We start from the raw sequence: 21,842 nt of genomic DNA on the forward strand, positions 1-21,842 counted from the left end.
TTCAGAATCCCATGGTCACCAGATTGTGGAATATACAAAGTAAGCTTTGAAATGAGATAAAGCGAGTACTGCCAAACTTTCCAATTTAGATTACCTTAAATATATTGAACAAAATGAAAGACGACCTTAAATATCATCAATATTCAATGCAAATGCTTTATTTGTAAATCTATTCAATGAACAAAAACTGCTGTAAAAAAATTCCAAGCAATCATTTTTTTTAGCAAAAAAAGACCTACAAGAACATAGTCATCAACAATTGCTTGGGTGCTTTCTAGCACTTGAATTTTAATCATATATTGAAGTCCAATACAGTGACTGAAAATCACAAGCAAAATAATTTAGGCAAAGGGGACTTTATTGGGAAACTTCTGCAGAATAAAGTTAGCAATACCTGACTCTACATTCTTTAACTTCTGCAGAATAAAATTATCAATACCTAACTCTACAATTTATAAACAGTTCATCTGATGGTTACAGCACCCTAAGAAGACTTCCCATTCATCCCTCTAACAACATTATATCTCTGTTGTTTTTTTAACACAAAGGAAAGTTGGTATGGTAGATAGAATGATCCAGAGCAACCAACATTTTGTTCTGTTCTCATGTGATGATGATACATAGAAATGTTGCAATGAATTTTGCTGATCCGCACAGGGCATTTTCTGCAACAGAAGCTATGACGTGATAGACATTTAGCTGGAATGAGTAATGAAGTAGAAACTCCTGGATGAGCCTATTTTGAAACTAGAACATTAGAGTTCAGAAATTCAAGGCGGTTTTTGGTTAAAGTGATCTTTTCTTCGGCTTCTGTTGCTTTTTCTCGCACCCCACGGACTACTTCTTCTGGGGCCTTCTCTACAAACTGCAGAAAGTTTTAGTCAATGTTATGCACAGATTACTTTTGTAAATACAGTCCAGAAGAAACCCACATAGACTATTTTAGTATAATGCCAAAATATAGCGAATTACAATTTTAGTATTTTAGTATATAGTGAATTACAATTTTAGTAAATACATTCCAGAAGAAATCCACATAGACTATTTTAGTATAATCCATATGGACATCTAACAAACTATTACAATTAGGAATCAAGAGTGTCAAAAAATGTGACAAAAATATAGCGAATTTAAGTCTAATTTGAACTAGTTTTCTGAACAGAATGAAAATGAAGCTGTGTTTCTTATGTTTATAGAGATCAACACAAAAGTTTAACTAATAATTGGTCTGATTAGCTTAATTAATGGTAATCCTATGAATAGTTCTGTCTTGGTTAGCAAGTCTTGGAGTCTTATGTACTGTATATACCACATGGCTTTTGGAAGGCAAGCAATAAAAGTAGTAGCCCAGGGCTCTTGTAGGTCTAGATCCCCTCGAAGAGCCCATCACAAATTTATTTTTCTTGTTTTTTACAAGGACCTAGGTTCTTATCATTGTACTCAATGTCGTAGGTACCAACATGCTCGTCGGTCTTCTCTGCCCCTAATTCTATGGTCTTCCCTCCTTTGGCCTCTCTATCCTCGGGGAACTTGAAATCCTAGTTCCTTTATGAAGAACAGCCTTCATTACTCTCTTTTATTCATTCAAACATGACCTCCAGAACTTCAATACATATATTAGCTTACATTAGAATCTTTAGTGTTAGATTTAATATTACCATTCTAAATAGCGTTAAAAGATATAAAAGACAAATTTCAATGCGGACAGCATATTTGGAAATCCCATTCTATTTAATATGCTAATTCCCCCAATTCTGTTTAATATGCCAATAGAAATCCCATTTTTTCAAAAATTCCTAATTAGACTTAGAGCACTGTTTCAATGCGAACAGAAAGTGACTTGCATCTGGATTTAATTAGCTGTGCATTGAAATGGCTTCACAAACAGACTTTGATACTTAAACAGCATATGGACCATGGAACAAGGAAAAGTATATAGTGCAGATGGTAAGAAATATATTATTTCATACTTTTGGAGAATTGAGTTTAGCTATGAATCCTTCATACTCCTTCTGCATCTTCGAAAGGCGCTTTGAAAGACGTTGAACTTCTGCAGAAATATCAACCATATCGGCTAATGGGAGATATGCCTCTAGACCTTCACCAGCCACAAGGTGAACTGATTGATCTGCATTTCCTGTAGGATATTACATGACATCCACCAAATAAATGATTCAGCGACCAGTTAACAATTGACATGGGAACACATAAAACGTTAAGTCATTTCACTCTTAATGCAGGGAGTACAAGTGTACTAGAAAGCATGCCTGGGGAAGAATTCATAAAATGTAGATTTTGTAAATCCAGCCGAGAGAGAAGCGCCAAAACCTCTTTTTCTTCCTGAAGAAGCACATGATACAGCATAAGATTACTTTCTATATCCCAAGAGTAAAAAGCATAGGAGAAAGTCTAAGACTTCCACCACAAGGATCACAATTCCTGTATTGCTCAGAAATCAATCCATTCCTCTACTAATGGGGCAGGTCAAGTTATTACCAGCGAGATAAAAAAGTAGACAGTAAAAAAGAATACTTGGTAGGGTTTATATTTGAAAAAGAAAAAATTAGACTGAAGATAAGGTTTAAAAAATTTGCAATTCCTTTCTCCTGATGATCAAGGGTCTGAGAAAGGAGTAAATAACACTTACAGCAATATATTCAATAACTTCATTGCTTGCAACCACGGATGCTGATATTCGTTTTGCAGGCTCAACAGAATATTCTGCCCGAGTATTTCTGATAGCTCTAACCTACGACGTTACAAAATAAATTGTCATGGTACCATAAAAACAGTATGGTGATTGTAAATAAACTGACATGATATTATGTAAAAAAGTAGCGTAAATGGGATGAGAGGGAAAAAAATGCAATTAACATACCAAAGCTTGCAAATTTTCAAACTTTTTTATAGAGCTGGTACTCTTTGGAAGTTGAGTCTCTGGCCAAGGTGATACCATAAGGGCGTGCTTCCTGTTAGGGAGTGCCTGTTGACAAAACAAAGAAATTGAAACTTTGAAAAACTTGCATTATATTGTTCAAGTTATATAGGGTTTTAGATGAGAAAGAAGGGAAGATAAAGAATCCAAGGCTTTAAATTATGATTGATTTATACAATTATACTAATACTAGACTCCTAATCAAATAAAGAAAAAATCATGTTAATAACAAACTCCTAAGAGATAATCTAATATACTGTAAGACAAGATCAATATATTTTTCCTACCATCAAACACAAATAATCACTGATTTTGAAGGAATATAGAGATAAATTAGGTTTTCTTTCATTTTTCGATAGCCACTGCTTTAGGAACATACATGGTTTTATCTCTTACCCATACTTTCACAAAAGAACCCTTCAAGTATGAGGGGAACAAAATTCGAACTAGCATTGTTTGTACTGAAATTTTAACTTCTTTCATTTTAGAATAATGTGGGTAACAAGGTTCAACATCTAGACCATACGTCATAAAGGCCTTAATACCATTCCATGATTCACGATTCATGAACAACCAATCCAAAAGCTCAAGGTATTAAGTGAAGGCATGTGAATGGTTTTATATCTAAAGCATGCACAAAGGAAACCTTTGGTATTATATCTAAACCAAAGGAAAATGAGTTTTCTGATTGTTAAGGACAACGCATGGAACAATACATAGTAAGGAGACACAATTGGATAGCGTCATTGTGTGACCATGGAAAGGAAAACACTGCCAGAAGGACAACACATGGAACAATACATAGTGAGGAGACACAGTTGGCTCACAGCGAGACCATTATGTCCTTCGGTACAGTAACTATCACCTGATAATGTTTTATAGAATCCCTATAGACCGTGTCATATTTACCTGCCATAGCTCCTCAGTTACAAATGGCATGAAAGGATGCAGCACTTTGAGTATGTTCTCGAAAGTATACAATAAAACAGCTTGTGCCACAAAAGCAACAGAGTTGTCCCCAGTTCCAGAGTTGTAAAGCCGCTCTTTGCTAGTCTCAATGTACCTTCACAGCAAAGAGGGGAAAAGATTAAGAATATTACTCGCAATGAAGGCAAAGAAACAACCACAAAGATTATATAGAGACATTAGGATATGTGTTAAAAACAACTATAAAATTGGGACATATGCATAGAATAAAATAATACTAGTATAAAAGCAACATACCAATCAGCAAAATCAGCCCAAAAGAAATCATATGTTTCTCTTCCCACTTCTCCAAAGAAAAATTTGTCGTAGCTTGCACTAACATAATCAATCAGCAAGTGAAGTTTTGACACCTGAAAAGTGGAAGTAAAGTTATCACAAGCTGTCCAAATAATGACATAAGAAAATGTTGAAACAATATTGCCTTACCACCCAACGCTCTGGTAAAGGAAGATTAAGTACAGACTCTTCACTGTCAAACTGAGAACAATAAATAGAAAGTATTAGCCAACAGAAAATGTTAGACTAGTAAAACTGTCAAATTTCCTATGTTAAAATGACAATGCCACACTAAATGCAATCCAACTTAGCCAAAACCTTAAACTATGCTAGTACTTACAAGGTATAAAACTTGTGTAGACGATATCACAGATCTCCTTGATTGGGCAAATCAGCATTTAATTTAGTTTTAATTTTAAGATCAATATTTACATCTTTATCCATTTTTATCCTCCGCATTTGATTTAGTTTTAATATTTTGCTACTCATTGGAGTATTTATATGAGGTCTAACTCTAATAAGAGTTTTATGTGGCCAACACTAGATTAGGCCTCTGATTAACATTAATTTTTTTCTCAGTTATTTTCTGTTTTGTACTTTGTAGAAAGAAGTATTCCTTATCCTCCCTTCTCTTTAATTTGAGTTAAATAAGTTTTTGGTCCTTATATATATATATATTATATTTTGTTTAGTCCCTCTAAAAAATTTCTTCAAACAATGGTCCCTCAAATATTTTTTATCAGTAATTTTGGTCCCTGCTTTTAAAACAATTCATATGTATCACCTGAATTTTTAAATGATTTTTTTGTATATATATGTTAAGAACATTATAAGAACCTCTCCCACAAAAATTTAGAATTATTTAACATATGATGAATTAAATATGATTTTTTATAAGCTTTTAGAGTTTAAAAATTCATATTTAATTCATATTTTGTTAAACAATTCTAAAAAATTTTAGGGGGATTCTTATAATGTTCTAAACATTCCTGCAAAAAATCAATCAAAAATTTGATTGATACAAATTAGTTGACTTAAAAATAAGGACCAAAATTGTTAATAGAAAACATTTGAAAGGTCGTTGTTTGAAGAAAAATTTTAAAGGGACTAAAAGTAAAATAAGAATCAAAAACTTATTTAACCCTTAATTTTTCTTTCTTTCATCTTAAAGGATTTCATATTTTATCAAAAGAAAAAAAAGTAAAACAAGAAATTCTTCAAGAAACGAGAGCTTTATAAAGAGTTAACCCGCCATCCTTGCAAACGTGTGTTATTGAAAAAACAGAGAAAATTTTACCAATATGTCTGTCTCTTGGATGCTAAGATCGGATCTCACCTTATAAGAGAGTATATTCTCCCAAGCAGATATATCATTCTCCTTAGGCAAGTTCTGCAATACAAATTTGCCAGCGTTCCACAACTTGTTTGTGAAGGCCTTGTTGGAGGTCAACCGCTCAGTGGACAAATTAAGGTCCTGAAAGAAAGAAAACAATCACATCATTGTCTTCAATAGTTTAATCAACTTCCTCATTGGATAAAAAAAAGGAACCCATTTTTTTAACACAGTAAAAGATACCTGGCCAGCTGTTCCTAAAGCTACTGTGAATCGTAAAGCATCTGTCCCGAATTCTTTGATAGTATCAAGGGGGTCGATTACATTTCCCAATGATTTAGACATTTTTCTCCCCTGATAATAATAGTTGTATAGTCAGCCTATAAACATGGCATAAATTTGAAGCAGGGGCCAGTTAACAATAAAACCCTAGATCAAAATTAAAAGAGGAGAGATTTGATGCACCAACAGTGGGTGATGTTTAAACTATCACCATGTTTACATAAATTGAAGCAGAGTCAGGGCTTGTATGGGTGTAGTACTGAGTACACTAAGTCATTTTACAGCTGTAACTATTTGTGTCAAACAAGGCGCAATGGCCGGAGTTTCTACCATGTAACTATAAGGCCACCGGTTTGATCAGAGTGGAATTAATCTATTGCTAATGCAAGGTATAGCTACCAACAATACGTCCACCATAGATCTGACCCTTCCATGCACCCCATCATCACAGAAGCTTAATAGCATTGGACTCTCACCCCTCTACCTATATTTAGACAATTATTTTGTTGAAACAATTTACAGAACCAGATCATTACATAAAGGAGTGTCACTCTGTTATCCTCTCTGACCAAAAAACCACATCTCAAGCATAAACTTTTGATAAACAATCTAGAATTTAAATCAAAATGGTCTCTATAATTTATGAGCCCATTTGTTTAATATTAAATATATATATATATATAAATATATTATTGAGATCTTTATAACCTATCTCATCTACAACACTCGTAAACGGGAGGAGAGCGGTCTAGCTAACACCACCATAATTTCAAAATGCACATGTCAGGAACCAATTCCATTATCCCATCTAAAAAGTGAAGTCACCTGTGAATCCCTGATGAGTCCATGCAAATAAACATAAGAAAATGGAACTTTGCCAGTGAATTCAATCCCCATCATCACCATTCTTGCCACCCAAAAGAACAATATGTCATGCCTGTCAAAAGATAAAAGGCAGCATAAGTTGGGAAAATGTTCATAAAGAATTATGGATTAGAATATGAATTAATAAATTTGAATGAAACCAATACACACACAAGAAGGCTACAATAGATAAAATACTACAAAGATAAGCAATTACATTCATTATTCACATGGAACAAATGGTAGAATAGTTGCCTTCTCATACAAATGATATATATGAGCAATACTTCACATATGAACAATACTTTAATAATAAATTGAATACCTTTATTTGATGATTCAGTTGCCAAGTCAAGTCATTTAATAAAATATCAACGTCGATTCTTCATTATGTGTGTATAATAAAAATCCCTAGTAAATGAACTATGCAGGCTCTTAATAGAGAAAAACTTTTGGAAACAAAAATCAAAATGAAAATATGTTATGCGGTCCTTTAAGGACTACTAGATGTATTTTTGCCAAAATCAAAATGAAAACAAATTCATATTTTTGTAATTAAAATGAGAAATGATTAACTAAAGTGAAAACAGAAAGAAAAATACAAATCAAATGCCCCCTCTTAAACTAGATTGTAGTTGCAGCTTACATATGATAAACTTACTAATGACCCCCAAAATCAACAGTGCACATACACACTGTTTCTGTTCTGGCAAAAACTACTAAAGGAACATCAAGGTAGTAAATAGCTCTTAATCAAGTGGGATCTCCACAGCCTCAGCCTCATGAAAAGGATATAACAAAATGGAAAATATTCATTGACATCAAGGACCTGAAACATGCAAGTAACTGCATACCCGGTTTCAAGCATTGTAGTTGGATAGAATCTCTTGAAATCCTCTGCAGACAAATCTGGCCATCCAAGCGTACTAAAGGGCCACAGCGCACTGATAAAATGTGTAGGATTCTATAGTTAGTCCATACAATTAACAGGAGTAAAAAAGAAAGTCAACATGCTGTGTAGATCAGGGTTCAGAACTGAAAATACCCACATCAGGTTTCAGAATCTGTTCATTATACATAAATGTTCGGAAAAAGATAAATTACATTAGTCATTGTAAAGATACAACATATAGGGAAATTTATGCCATCTATCACATATAGAAGAAAGAACGTGAATTGTAAAGAAAAGGCTTCGGTGACTTCAATTACCTTTACCCGAGTCATTAGGTCAGTTAGGTATACAATTCCTTTGAGAAGGAAAAAAGATAAATAGAATGATTATGGAGCACAAGATACAACAGCTCTAGTAGTATAGATTTAATATTTCATGCTTAACATTCATCCCACACTATATATATATATATATATATATATATATATATATATATATCTTAACGTATGCCTAAACTATCTGCTGAGTGGGTCATTCATTCATACACAAATAGTAACTGACCAGCTTCAGCTAGAAAAAAGACATTTACGAATACTACTAATTTTATGACATCATTTTCACTTCAACTATTTACAAGAAGATGCCCATATAGATACAGTTCAAATTAAGAGAGATATTTATTAAAAATATATTTATGATCTTTGTATTTATTACATATCACATCATATCATGTAAATAGGGATAGTATCTCCGATATTTATTTTTGTATTTATTGCCTTGAACCTATATAAAACCGACTTCGTTATGTAGTTCAAACACGGTTTCACCATATGTCTCTCATTTTCTCTCATTCAACAATATCAAATATAAAATACCTTGAAAACCATGTGTCAAGAACATCAGGATCTTGATATATTTCTACATCTTTTCCATATTTCTTGTAAGCTTTTTCAAGTGCTTCATCAGCATTCCTAGCAACTATATAGTCCTCTTCTTTTTCTTTTCCAACAATGTACCAAACAGGTATCCGGTGTCCCCACCATAGTTGTCTGCTAATACACCAATCCTTAATGTTGGAAAGCCAATGATTGTAAATCTGCCGTGAACATAAAGTATATAGGGTAAGGGTATGGGATAATCTAAAAGTTCATACCATCAAAAAAATAATACTTATAAGATTTGAAGAAAATCATTACTAGAACAGTAACTTTACTGAATATTATTTTCTGATGCATAAATGCAGAGTAAGAATTTACAAACATATAGACTAATCATTCTGATACTTTCCTATGATACAGGAACATGACAAGTCATGAATCTGTCCTAATAAAGGAAATTAAGAGGGAAAAGAACTGTACAAGGATATGAGCAACAATTATCTAATTTATCTAAATTTATAGGATATAAGCTCCTTACAAATGGAACCTTATTAATCATATAATGTGAGCAATGAAAGCATCTGCTACTCTAATACTAAACCATCAAAAGAAGAAACTATAGCATCACAATGGTAAGAAAACACTTCCACATAACTCACAATAATCAAATGATTCTATATTCAAGTCAAAACTAAGGGATTAAATATAGAAGTCAAAACTTAAGAATGATCAAATGGTACAGGTGAGGTGAGGTGACTAAGGTTCTCTTACACTGAACAGCTAATGTAAAGTTAATCAACAGTATGGATGCGAAATACATGCATGTACTGCTAACAAGTGAATTTCTCTTTCACAGCAAGAGATACACCAAGTGCGGATTACTTCTTTATCGGAGTTTCTCAATTAAAATAAGTTTATTGTTCTTCGCTTAAACAAATATTTATAATCTTACAGATATTAATGGACAACTTAAATAAGAGCTTCTGAAAAAATTAAGTAGAAGCTAATTTAATCACATAAAAGAAATTATTTAAAAAACTCAATAGTTATTGCAAGATTCTTTTAATATTTCTTTTTAGTAAGTTCTTGAAAAAAATTCCTTGCTCAAAAAATGATACAAATCCATTATATACGATGAATATGACGAACCTTCTCAAATCTTTCCGGTATTATTGTCAATTCTCCTTTTTCGACTGCTTGAAGAGCTTTCTCAGCAAGAGGCTCCATACTTACAAACCACTGTTTACTTACAAGTGGCTCTATTATCTGATTGTAAAATAAAGAAAACATCCGAGTGGAAGATTCAAATAGCAGGACAAATCAGTGACCGAACATAATGCCAATTCATAATTCTAAAAGTTAACTAAGAAAAATGCTATCTCACTTCTCCACCACGCTGAGATCTGGGAACTCGTAAAGTGTGAGGTTCCTTCTTTACACCTAACCCTGTCTCCTCAAGCTCTGCCCACAGTTTCTTTCTGGCTTCAAATCGATCAAGGCCACTGATATTGGAGATTAGCTTCAGGAATCGGTCATAACAATATATGCCAAATCTTCAACAGCTAAATAAAAAAATTCCTACAAATACCTGTACAAGCCAGCAACTTCATTTAGTGTGCCGTCCTTATTCATCACATTGAGTATTGGAAGACCAAGCTTTCGAGCAAGTAGATAGTCATTATGATCATGTCCTGGACTAATTTTTAAAACGCCAGTTCCAAACTCTTTATCAACATGCTGTGACACACAACACCAATCAATATTAACCAACAACATGAAACTTACATTGGCTTGTCAAATAATTTTTGCAAAATGAATACAGTAAGAAAATGAGACTTTAAAAATGGATGAAAACTAGTAACAAGGAACTATTATTGCCACAAGCAGAAGTTAGACAGGAGTAAGGATAGAATATATGATTGTTACTGTTATCTGGCACTACTTATTTTACATTTGTACTTGACTTAATTCACAAATCTAGAAAAGTTGGAGCAAAAGGTGTGTTTTGCTCCCCATCCATTAACTAATACTTAACAGTTATTCACTAATTATATTTCAATAATCAGCCATCAGAAATTAATATATTCTTGAGATATGACATGATTAATAAAATATTTGATTGAGAAATTATCTACCTTGTTTCCTTAAATGTTAATGTTCACATTTCCATGTATATATCTCTGATGTAATTAGATTCATATGGGACTGATTTAGTCCTTATATTCAAGGGATACTCTTTGTACTAATTTATCGTTATAAATACAAAATCTAAGAGTTAACCTCTCAAGCTATTTAGCACCAAAAACATTATTCTCAAATTGGTACCAGAGCCCGCGATCAGTGGGCCTATTGTATGTCTCAAAACCCCATATGTCAAAGTCACATATATAGCTGTCTCGTCGACTGTCCAGCATCGACATTGGGGATGCCTCCCACTTATAAACACATTTTCAGGTCATATCTCATTCAACGTGGGTATCCCAACAAATACAATAAATCCTTCGAACACCTAGGATTCAATAAAAATGCCCATGGGGAACATCACAGCAAGACATAGAAAACAACTCAAACAAATGAATTTATTATTCACTTCAAATTTTCAAGTAGACATTTTTTATTAAGAAACTACCAAGAAATTCAAACACTACATAATAACTAAAATATACACAAGTTGAATAAATTGGAACTTTTATACCTTGTCAGAAATGATAGGAACATGACGACCAAACGTCAAAGGCACGATTGCCATCTGACCAATATATTTGGAATAACGATCATCCTACAATTCAGAAAAGTACACAAGGCATTAGTCATCGTTTCAAAAAACATTCTGAGCTCTCTTGGAACTCAATATCGGCGTGTCATTCTCAGCCACGTTGAATTAGTTAGCATATATATTTTCACATATATGGAGGTATATCTAGTCACAACTGAACTAAAGAAGCCATGTTGTCTTGGTCAAACCAACTAGTTATATATGTTTCTAATTTCAGTAGATAAGGTTCCTTGAAGGCCAAGGCTTAAAATCGGGCTTCTGGCTAGAATCTAATAATGTTGATCTTCAATAAAGTATTTTTTAGGAATAGAAGTGGCTCACTCAAAAAGGGGCATTTTCATATCTCAACAAAAGTATATCATAGATTTGCTCCAGGAAACAGGTAAGCTAGCTTGTAAACCTATGGGAAGTCCTATAGATCCAAGCCATAAGTTGGGTAGTGTGGAAGAAGGTGCAATGGTGGATAAGGAAAGTTACTTGTTGGGAGATTAATTTACCTTTCCGACACAAGACCAGATATTGCATTTGCCGTAAGTGTGGTAAGTCAATTTATGCACAACCCAAGGGAAATTCACTTACTTGCAGCTCTTAGGATTTTGCAATATCTTAAAGGAACTCCAGGGAGAGGGATTTTGTTTAAAAGGAATGAGAGTGCTACTCCTGAGGCTTATACTGATGCTGATTATGCAGGTTTAATTACTGACCGAAGATCTACTACAGGGCATTGTACATTCCTTGGAGAAAATCTTGTAACTGGAGGAGTAAAAAGCAGAATGCTGTGGCCTGATCTAGTTCTGAATCTGAGTTTTGAGGTATGGCACAAGGTATTTGTGATTTAATTTGGCTGAAGATTATCTTAGAAGATTTGAAGATTAAATAGGATGGACCTATAAAGCTCTATTGTGATAATAAGTCAGCAATTAGCATAGCTCACAATCCCATTCAACGTGATCAAACGAAACATATTGAGGTGGATAGGCATTTTATCAAAGAGAATTGTTCGTTCACAAGGTCAACTTGCGGATATCTTCACCAAAGGGCTTAGTTGCCCTGTTTTTTAAAGAATCGTGTCCAAGCTGCGAATGGAGAATACTTATTCACCAGATTGAGGTAGAGTGTTGGAAATTAAAACATATTAATACTCCACTTTCCGAGAGGCTAAGGTTCATTGCATATCAAGAAGATTAAGTTCAATGTATCTTAGGAAATAGTGTCAGCTTTATTACTCCCTTGTAAATTGCATTTGATCATGTATTAACATTGTAACTACCATGTTTATAAATTAAGCATGCTGCTGAGTGCAAACTTAAACACATTCAAAAATTCTTCTTCTTTTTCACAATACTCCTGTATAGTGACTCGAGTTTGTCGAGTGTTGTTTTGTTCTTCAATGTGCATCAAATGCATCTAAAGGGTAACTTCAAAATTTTGTGTCCTATACCAAATATGTTGTTATGTTCTGTAATTGGAATTTAGGGTTCCTTCATACCAAACAACTTGTAGAGCAGTATCTCAGTTTATTTTATTGATCTCTTCTCTCCAATAAAATTTCAATTAAAATCTGTAGCCAAACACACACATAATTGAATGTTAAAAATAAATTGTCAAAATATTTATCATGCAACGGTTAATGCAAAAACTTCAATACAATTAATTCCAAAGAAATTAGTATTTGCAATTTGTTAGCGTTGTTCTAGCTATATGAGAAATTCTTTATAGATACTGTTAGAATATTATAAAATATTTTATAATATCTTTTATATTATATTAGAGTATCTTGAGTTATTTTCTATGATCAATTTATAATCATAGAGATATCTTATATTATATCTCGTTATTAGTATGATTTGTTCCTAATTTATGATTGAGTCTATGTATCTCTATAAATAGAGAATACTATTGAGTCTTTTAGTCAGCATAAAATTATTATCAATAATATTCAAACTCTTATTATTTTCTCTCCTCCTTTTCTCTAAAATCCCACAACTTCAACAGATATATTTTTTGGTTTGGGGAATCCCAGATTTGTGGAATCAATTAATATACTAAAACTTAATACTGAGAAAAACAAAGATAAATAACAGGAAATATTATTCTAGCCAGTATTCAATACATAAAATTTATGTAAACAAGTCAAAAAGATGTTTGAAAATAATTATTTTGATGTTTATTTCTTATGGAGGGTAGGCAATATGAATGTTTAATTATGTTCCACGTTTTGTGGTAGCACGACAAGAGAATGGATTTCAATTACAATAGCAACATTAAAACTTCTATCCAGAGGCACAACACCTTACAAAGACAAGGATTCTATCCTACCTGTGGATTAACTGCCAGTGCCACATCACCAAATAGTGTCTCTGGACGTGTCGTAGCTACAGTCAGCCAATCATTCCTATAAAATGAGTAATTGTAAAAATTTAAATGCTAACTAATATTAAATAAAAACCGCAAGGCACAACCTTACAAAGAAACAAAAGCTTATTTTAAAGTAAGAAAATATAGCTCTGTTATGTATGATACAGATTCCAAAATGCATATCTCTCGTTTCTCTCTCTTAAATGTTCCTATGATCAACTAGCCAACATCTTCACCAAATCCTTGCAGTCCTTGGATAGTAATATATTATACATATTTACAAGTTAGATGCATATGACATTTATGCTCTAGCATAAGGGAAAGTGTTGATTATATTTGCCTGTTTTAGATTTCACTTTATCATGAGATATAAAGTTAATTAGTATATAAGATAAGATAGTAGTACATTCAGCTTTCATTAAGTTTTCAGTTATATTTCTCAATGTATACTTCCGGTCTATCAGTTTCATTCACTCAAGAACTGTAACCGAATCCAAATTTTAATTCTAGAAATTAGTTTGAACACAAACAAAATAGTGTAAAGTGAAGGTTGTCTGAAAAGGTCAAAAACATTGCCAGACAAAACAATTCTCTCGCCATAAGAGAAAATTAAAACACAGCAGAACATCAAGAAATTTCCTGGAACAGGAAGAACATAACAAAGAAAGTAGAATACAGAGGGGACTACTTAAATATTTTAGTTTAAAAGAGAAGTCCAGCCACTTTGCACATCAGACAACAAAACTTCCCTCGTAAAATAAAAACAGCTAAATGCTCAGGAATATTAGCTTTCAGGCAATGAAGGCAATATTAAAAAGGTCAAACAAAATAGATCATAACTCCCAGTTACAAGTTAAGAAAATCCAGATGTACATTTAGGTAAAGCCAAAATTTGTTCATCCAAACAAAATAACATAAAGTTCAGAACAGGTGCTGGTCAAACTAAATTAAATTTCTAACAAAATATAAATCTAATCAAAGCATGAGCTTAAAGTTTGCTTCAGTTCAGACAATATACTTCTATGAAAAAAGTATATAAAAACAGAGTAATTTTCAAAAACATCCAATGTACCTCGAACCTCCAGCAACGCGATATCTAATATGATACAAATATCCAGATTCTTCTGAATATTCGACTTCCTAAGTATAAAAGAAAAGGTTCAACAAAAACATCCAAGAAAAGAGCAGTTAAGTAGTAACAAGAGTGCAATCAAGACTAAAACTGCTTACCAAATCAGAAACGGCAGTCTGTAGAGTTGGTGACCAGTTTACCATATAAGAACCTGAAACAGAAGGAAGCCAAAGTGTAACATACACCACTATATAATATATAAAGTATGAATATAACATGTGCATCAGTGAAAAATTCAACAATTATCTTTTCCATTTTTTTGGTTACTCTGTTTTATTTTCAATTATACTTCCTTGTGCTCATCTTTTATCTAAGACATGTTATTCACCCACATTTTTTCCTCTTAGTTCAAGTGGTGATTCTCCTCTGGTCCTCTGACTCCTATCTTATAATAGCAAGAGCAGGAGTATATTTTTAATTTGTTAGTTGCTTTTATTAATTTGCAGTTTACTTGAACTAGATGGCTCCTTAATTTCATGTGAAATTCACGAGGCTTACGGCACAGCAATCAAGTTCATGAATAATCATATTTTTCATTAATTTTATTTATTACAGTATGTTTTTAGTTTATTTTTCTTGATATATGTTATAAGTTATTTTACTATTTTATTATATCTTCAGCAGTCTTGGTACAATTTGTGTTATTATAGCCATCATGCTTCTGCTATAAGCCACAACACCACCCAACATATTTGATGGGTATTTGGCTTTCTGCCATGAACTGCCATCCACTATATTTTTTTTATATGACCCATACACTATTAACAACATTGGCAGAAAAATCCTTCATCTAGATCAGGGTTCTCTATACAATATGACCTTCTATTTTATGATGACAAACTAGTCATTACAACTAATTCTAATTGGATTGGATTCTATTAGAGTATATGCCAATTGCTACATCACTCTGCTTTCTCATTTATATTTCTTTGTATTAGTATTTCCCTTCAGATAGTCTAGAGTATTCTATTTTCAATTATTGCTTCTGTTTGTCTTAACCAACTTTAACTATGACAGTTAGATATCAAATTCTAGATTTCCACAAAATTATGACTACTTCAGTTATTCCCACATGATTCCTTGTACAAAATTGACTGAGCACAGCTATCAAACTCCATCCAAGATTTCAAAAGTTTCAAGCAATATGGAAGACTATAACAAAGTGTATTGAAAAATGAAATATATACCATTGTGAAAGTATGTAACTCAGCTTATACCTTGATAAATCAAGCCTTTCTCATGAAGCCTAACAAATGCCTCAACTACAGCTTCTGCAGAAATTACAAACCATCAGTATATGATACACAAGTAAATACATGCTAATACACAACCATGCTGGATTTAAATTGCTGGAAGAAAAAAAAAATTGATGAGACAAATTCAGATGCATGTAATAGACATTGAAAAATAATAATAGCATATAAAAAAGTTATAAAACTGCACCAATGATATTTACTATCTTATTTGCATCACCGTAACTTTTCAAATATGTGCCCAAAGGCTCTCTAGGTTAGATAAAGTTCCAATAAGTAGAAAACTGTCTTACGACTTAGCTGTTCATCAAGGGTGAAGTGCTCTCTAGACCAATCACACGAAGCACCAAGTCTCTTAATCTGATTTGTGATAGTTCCACCATACCTGAATAAAGTAAAGAAAAATCATGGGAAGGAGGAGAGAAGTTAAGAAAATGACATTGAAGAATCTGCACAATGAAATTGTAACTCAATTTGCTCCCTCTATATTTACTAATTTAATCATTTGCAATATCCATGATCTGAAAAAGCAGATCACTCGTGAGTCATGACTCATCTAACCTAAAACGAATCTACAAAAATTTCAATAAAATTTCCAATATTCCATTGTCAATTGGTTATGGCACATTCCTCTAAGACTATCATTATGACATTAGGTCATAGTATTTTTTTTAATCATTAACTATGGATTATAGAGAAAGTATATTTAAGATATGGGCCAAAATGGAAACCAAAGGATCACTTATCATTTATCTTCTTTGCAAGATTTATAAATTTAAGTTTTTCCTCTAATCCAGAGTATAATTTCATGTTATTTTAAATTTTAACATAAATATTAGGAATAGTGAGGTTCAACCCCTTCTACTTTTTCCCCATTTTTAGTAGGGTAGTCCATTGGCTGTGGAAAAATAAAAATGTAGATGGCAGGAAGATTCAAAATTAACAAGAATGTGAAGACATACTTCTCTTTCCACTGCCAAACTTTTCTTGTAAATTCATCTCTACTCATTTCAACCCTTTTGGTTCCTTCAGAAGCTAGCATTCTTTCAACAACCAACTGGTAGAAGGAGAACAAAATTTAGATGCACAACTAATATCTTCAACTGAAAAAATATAAGGAGAAAGTGCAAGAAGCATACAATTCTCAGTTACAAAACAAAACTGCATAATAAGAAACTAGAAAGCCCATTGCCACAATTTAACTATCCAAAAAGCTTAATCTCTTAGGTGAAGCACGTGAATGGTTTTTTATTTTATATTTTTGACATGTCCACTTATGCAAAAGCCTTTAGACTTGATGCATTGTCAATGCACAAGCTTGCCTACGTTGTACTGGAATTCAACTTCTTACTACAAGAACTGAGGTGACAAGATAACTTGAAGTTAACAAACCAAAGTGGATAATAAAAAGAAAATAAGGCATGGAGTTTGAAGTTTCTGACAACTCACTTGTTTGCAGACTGAACCAAGTCATCCATGAGCTTAAGTAAGCTCCCAAGGCTTGGTTTGACAGACTTAAGAGTACTCTTCTTCAGTTTGGGTTTTGGGACAGCAAGTGGGGTCCCTCTCTATTTATCTACATTCTTACCTTCTACCTTATGTCGATGATATAACTATTACTGACAATTCTTCTTAGCTGGCCCAGCAGCTAATTCTCAAGTTGAATTTAGTACTCTTCCTAAAAATCTTTATCTCTTACACTATTTCTTGGGCATTGAGGTGCGCTGACTACTGAATGGTTCTCTAATGCTAACTCAGAGCAAGTATATCAAGGATCAGTATGCCAGAACTAATATGACTGATTGACTGACGCTGAGCCCATTTCCTATCCTATGGTTTCAGATTGCAAGCTCTCAAAACATGATAATTGAAACTGTTACATTCAGTTATTGTAATTTTCACTTTCAGAAATACTACCTTACTTTTCTCTTGAAATTATTCTTCCTCTCAATAAGTAATGAAAATTGATATAGTCTCGAGTTTCGAAATTAACAAACCTGAGTTGCAATACCAGCATGATCAGTCCCAGGAAGCCAGAGCGTTGGTCTTCCCTTCATGCGATTGTACCTAACCATAATATCCTGGATAAAAGCATGATAATAAATAAAGATATATATCTTAACTAAAATGTAAAAGTTCAACAAAAACATTAACAACTCAATACCACTTAACAAAGCACATTGTTAATACTTCAAACAAGACAGACAGTGTCACTATGAAGACAAACAGACAGAAAGAAACATAAGGAAAGCAAGGAACAAGATCTTTATACTTTTCCCAATAGAACAGCAATATTAAACATCCTATGCACATAAATAACAAGCAACTAGCGCTCAAAATTTCATCACTTCACAAAAATCATATCAAACAGTTTTAAGTTGCACCAGAACTTAATCCATTGTTATAATTATCTACGGAAATAATATGAAAAATAAAGATGAAAACCTATCACTATGGAAAATATTACAAATACAAAAATCAAATGGTACATCTATACCACTATATATCTTGCCTTTCCATTCAGAAACATTTAAACCCCATGATGGTATATCCAGCCATCTAGATACACAAATGTCCATTTAACAACATACATGAAATGAAATAGAAAAATATTTATAAAAATGGAAAAACCTCAAGGGTCACAAACATTGCATGCCCCATGTGCAGAGAACCAGTAACATTAGGAGGTGGCATTGATATCACAAAAGGATCACTTCCTCGGTCAAAGTTCGGCTTAAAATACCCTTGAGACTCCCACCTGCAATCCAATAATCATAACTATAACATAATATACAAAAATAATATAATAATGAGTTCATAAAGTCCATCCATGATCCATAACAACTTATCAATACAATCAGAAACAGGCTGTACCAACATAAAACAGTTTATAGATGAATTGCACGCACAATTTTTTCCTATTGTCAGCAACCTATGATGATGCACTGATATGCCTTTACATCATTGATACATGACCGTGCAGTATAAGAGACCATTTTTTATAAAACTAAAACAAATTCCAATACTCTCTAAAGAGACCAGTTTTCGTGACTCTTCACATCTAAGATACATACTTTATGTTAAATGTTGAAACTCTCACTGGTTAATTGCAGCAACTACAATATATATCGTCCTTCACCCATTCAGCTATTGATCCTCATTTTCCCACTTATATGTTAAATGTTAATTGCAACATATGCAATTTGTGTCACCACTTCACCAAGAGAGAGGCTTTCATCATTATTTTCAGTTATCATCACTAAACTGCAAAAATATACTACCTATTATATTATATATTGTGAATAACAACAATATATATTTATTATATTACAACAATATATTTAATATTCCCCACTTAACATATTCTATCTATGTCATAATACTAGCATTGCCACAATTTACTAACTACAGGCTCCAGCATTTGCATTTGACATATAGGAAAGGACCAATTACAATACTATTATTCAAGGAAATCAACAAGTCACTTTAGTTAATTTAATCACGCAATACTTAAGTTCTAGTGTGAAAATTAAGAAAACAAGTCACTTTGCAGAGCACATATTACATGGAATCAAAAATACACAAACAAGAGAAATACCAAATACCAACATTAATTTTATAAATAAATAAAAAATACATACCAATTATATATGCGTTCTTCTGCAGTAAAGTCAAAAGATTTGGCTATCTCAGGAGAAGTAAAGACACCGTTATTTTCTGAAGCAGACGCAACTGAAACATTGAAAACATTAAACAATAACAAACAAAAAACACAATTCACTGAAAAACCAACGAAATGCTGTTGAGCAAGTGTTCATTCATAACTTCATCGATAAAAACTTTATTCTCATCATCACAAATTTTCCAAAGCAAATATCGGAAACAGAAAACGTATGTACTATGTAGCACTGACACTTCTGATTGAATGCATGTCCGACACATTTCTATGTCTAACACATGTCGATATTTGACCCTGACACATATAGTTTCGCTCAATCACTTCTATTTTTTAAAATTATTATCAGTATTTATATGTCAGTGTCAATGTCATATCCAATGTCCTATCAGGTGTGTGTGTGACTATTAAAGAAAACTAGTGATCAAATTCAAAAAGTCTATCCAAACAAGCCCTAACTTTATCAAAAAAATGGAAGAGAAAGAAAAAGAAAAAACTAACTGCATTAAACAAACACTTCAATATTTTATGCTAATATAAAAATGAAAGTGTTTAAAATGATGACAGTCGAACAACAGAATAATGAAGTTCAAAAATGTCTTCTAAACAATCCCCAAGTTTCTCCAAAAAATGGAAGAAAAAACAAAAACACAACTAAACCAATACTTCAAGGAAAATTCTAAGTGGTTCACCTCGGACTAGTTGAAAACTGTTCAATATTCCAACGACGACCGAAGTTGTCTCATGAAAGTAGAAGTTCGTGGTCTTATTTTCAGGGCTAAGAAAGTGAATTCATTGATGTGTTTTTGATAAAAACAAGGGAAAACAAATATGTGTCTCTCAAAACAGAACTCGTCGAAACAACATCAATCAAATCAAAATCTCAATCTTAGGACGAGAAGGACCATAAATTTCGACTTCCAAAGAATGTTGCGAGTGATTTTTATGCACACTGGTCTACCGAAGTACTTGCCATACTTCAATTATTTTATGCAAATATACAAATGAAGTGTCTAAAATTGTGACAACTGAACAACGGAATAATGAAGTTCAAAAACGTCTATCCAAACAATCCCCAAGTTTCTCCAAAAAATTGGAAGAAAAAGCTCGCAGTTAAACCAATACTTCAAGGCAAATTATATGGTGGATAAGTGGTCCACTATCTAAGCACTTGCCATACTTCAATCATTTTATGCAAATATAAGAATGAAGTGTTTGAAATGTGACAATTAAACAGCAAAATAACGAAGTTCGAAAACGTATATCCAAACAATCCCTAAGTTTATCGAAGAAATGCACACACAAAAACACATCTGTTAAATTAAACAAATACTTAAATTTGGATGTGCGAAAAAGAACAGTGTGTGAAAATGGTGAGAATTGAACAGCACGAGAATTGAATTGTTAATAAAATGGAAGCGAGTAGAACCTGTTAAAAGACGAGTTGATGTGAAGCGGTTGAGGCGAGGGCGAGAAGGAGAGGAGAGAGAAAAAGCGCGACGGCGCGTGTAGAAGAGGAGAGGGTTGAGTCTGTTACAAACGGAGAAAGGATAAGAAAAGGAGAGTATCGTTTTAGACATGATTGGTTAGTTAGTTAGTTAGTGGTTTTTGGTTCAGTGTAGGTTCAGTTCAGAGAAACCTCAACTGCAACTGCAACTGCAACTGCAACTGCAAGAGAAGAAAGAAGAAGTAGTTTTGTTGTTGAATTTAGAGAGAAAGATACGGCTAAGGAGAAAAACTAGTGGGATGAGAGGGGATGAAGAGGGAAATTAGATTGTATTCCCGTAATTAAATAATTAATAAAAAAAAATGTTAACAAAACATTTATCAAAAATAATTATATTCAATATGTTTTGTTAATTAAATATGAGTATTTATTTTGATAAATATTTGAATTTGAATTTTTCACGACGTAGGAGTTCAGATCTTTTGACTAGACTCAATTTCGTTAGTTGTTACTTATTTAATCCATTTTTTTAATACATTTTTTAATTTGTTAAAATTTAAATTCATCTAACAAAATCATATTTAGTAAATAAATTTTGAACATTACTCATATGGAGATTATTGATAGTAAGTGGTTAAATATAAAGACTAAATTACAACTTTAGTTGTAAGTTGCTAAATTTAGGGTTTAAATTAATAGTAAGTTGTTAAACATAATTGATAGTAATGATTAAATATAGAGATCAACTTAGAT

General features: G+C 32.6%; 1 protein-coding gene across 2 annotated transcripts; it reads right to left on the reverse strand.

Annotated features, from left to right (window-relative positions):
- Nucleotides 1–246: 246 nt before the first annotated feature.
- On the reverse strand, nucleotides 247–21,405 carry LOC101492931 (valine--tRNA ligase, chloroplastic/mitochondrial 2). Of its 2 annotated transcripts, XM_004489598.4 has the most exons (27): nucleotides 21,072–21,405; nucleotides 19,608–19,698; nucleotides 18,598–18,724; nucleotides 17,964–18,047; nucleotides 16,929–17,023; nucleotides 16,260–16,351; nucleotides 15,931–15,984; nucleotides 14,812–14,864; nucleotides 14,654–14,721; nucleotides 13,543–13,618; nucleotides 11,143–11,226; nucleotides 10,036–10,184; nucleotides 9,832–9,949; nucleotides 9,597–9,713; nucleotides 8,445–8,665; nucleotides 7,532–7,621; nucleotides 6,639–6,750; nucleotides 5,775–5,885; nucleotides 5,535–5,672; nucleotides 4,349–4,399; nucleotides 4,160–4,272; nucleotides 3,845–3,998; nucleotides 2,879–2,983; nucleotides 2,648–2,749; nucleotides 2,268–2,340; nucleotides 1,971–2,137; nucleotides 247–865 (listed from the first exon to the last, which is right to left on the reverse strand). In XM_004489598.4, the coding sequence occupies exons 1-27, from the start codon at nucleotides 21,220–21,222 to the stop codon at nucleotides 737–739; spliced, it is 2,925 nt and encodes a 974-aa protein (XP_004489655.1). In that variant the 5' UTR covers nucleotides 21,223–21,405; the 3' UTR covers nucleotides 247–736. The 2 variants fall into 2 exon arrangements, with proteins under 2 accessions (XP_004489655.1, XP_012568159.1); XM_012712705.2 differs by lacking the exons at nucleotides 18,598–18,724; nucleotides 19,608–19,698; nucleotides 21,072–21,405 and having other exon boundaries at nucleotides 16,268–16,351.
- Between the last annotated feature and the right edge of the window lie 437 nt (nucleotides 21,406–21,842).

Source organism: Cicer arietinum, chromosome 2, assembly GCF_000331145.2.
Source record: "Cicer arietinum cultivar CDC Frontier isolate Library 1 chromosome 2, Cicar.CDCFrontier_v2.0, whole genome shotgun sequence".
Lineage (NCBI taxonomy): Eukaryota > Viridiplantae > Streptophyta > Magnoliopsida > Fabales > Fabaceae > Cicer > Cicer arietinum.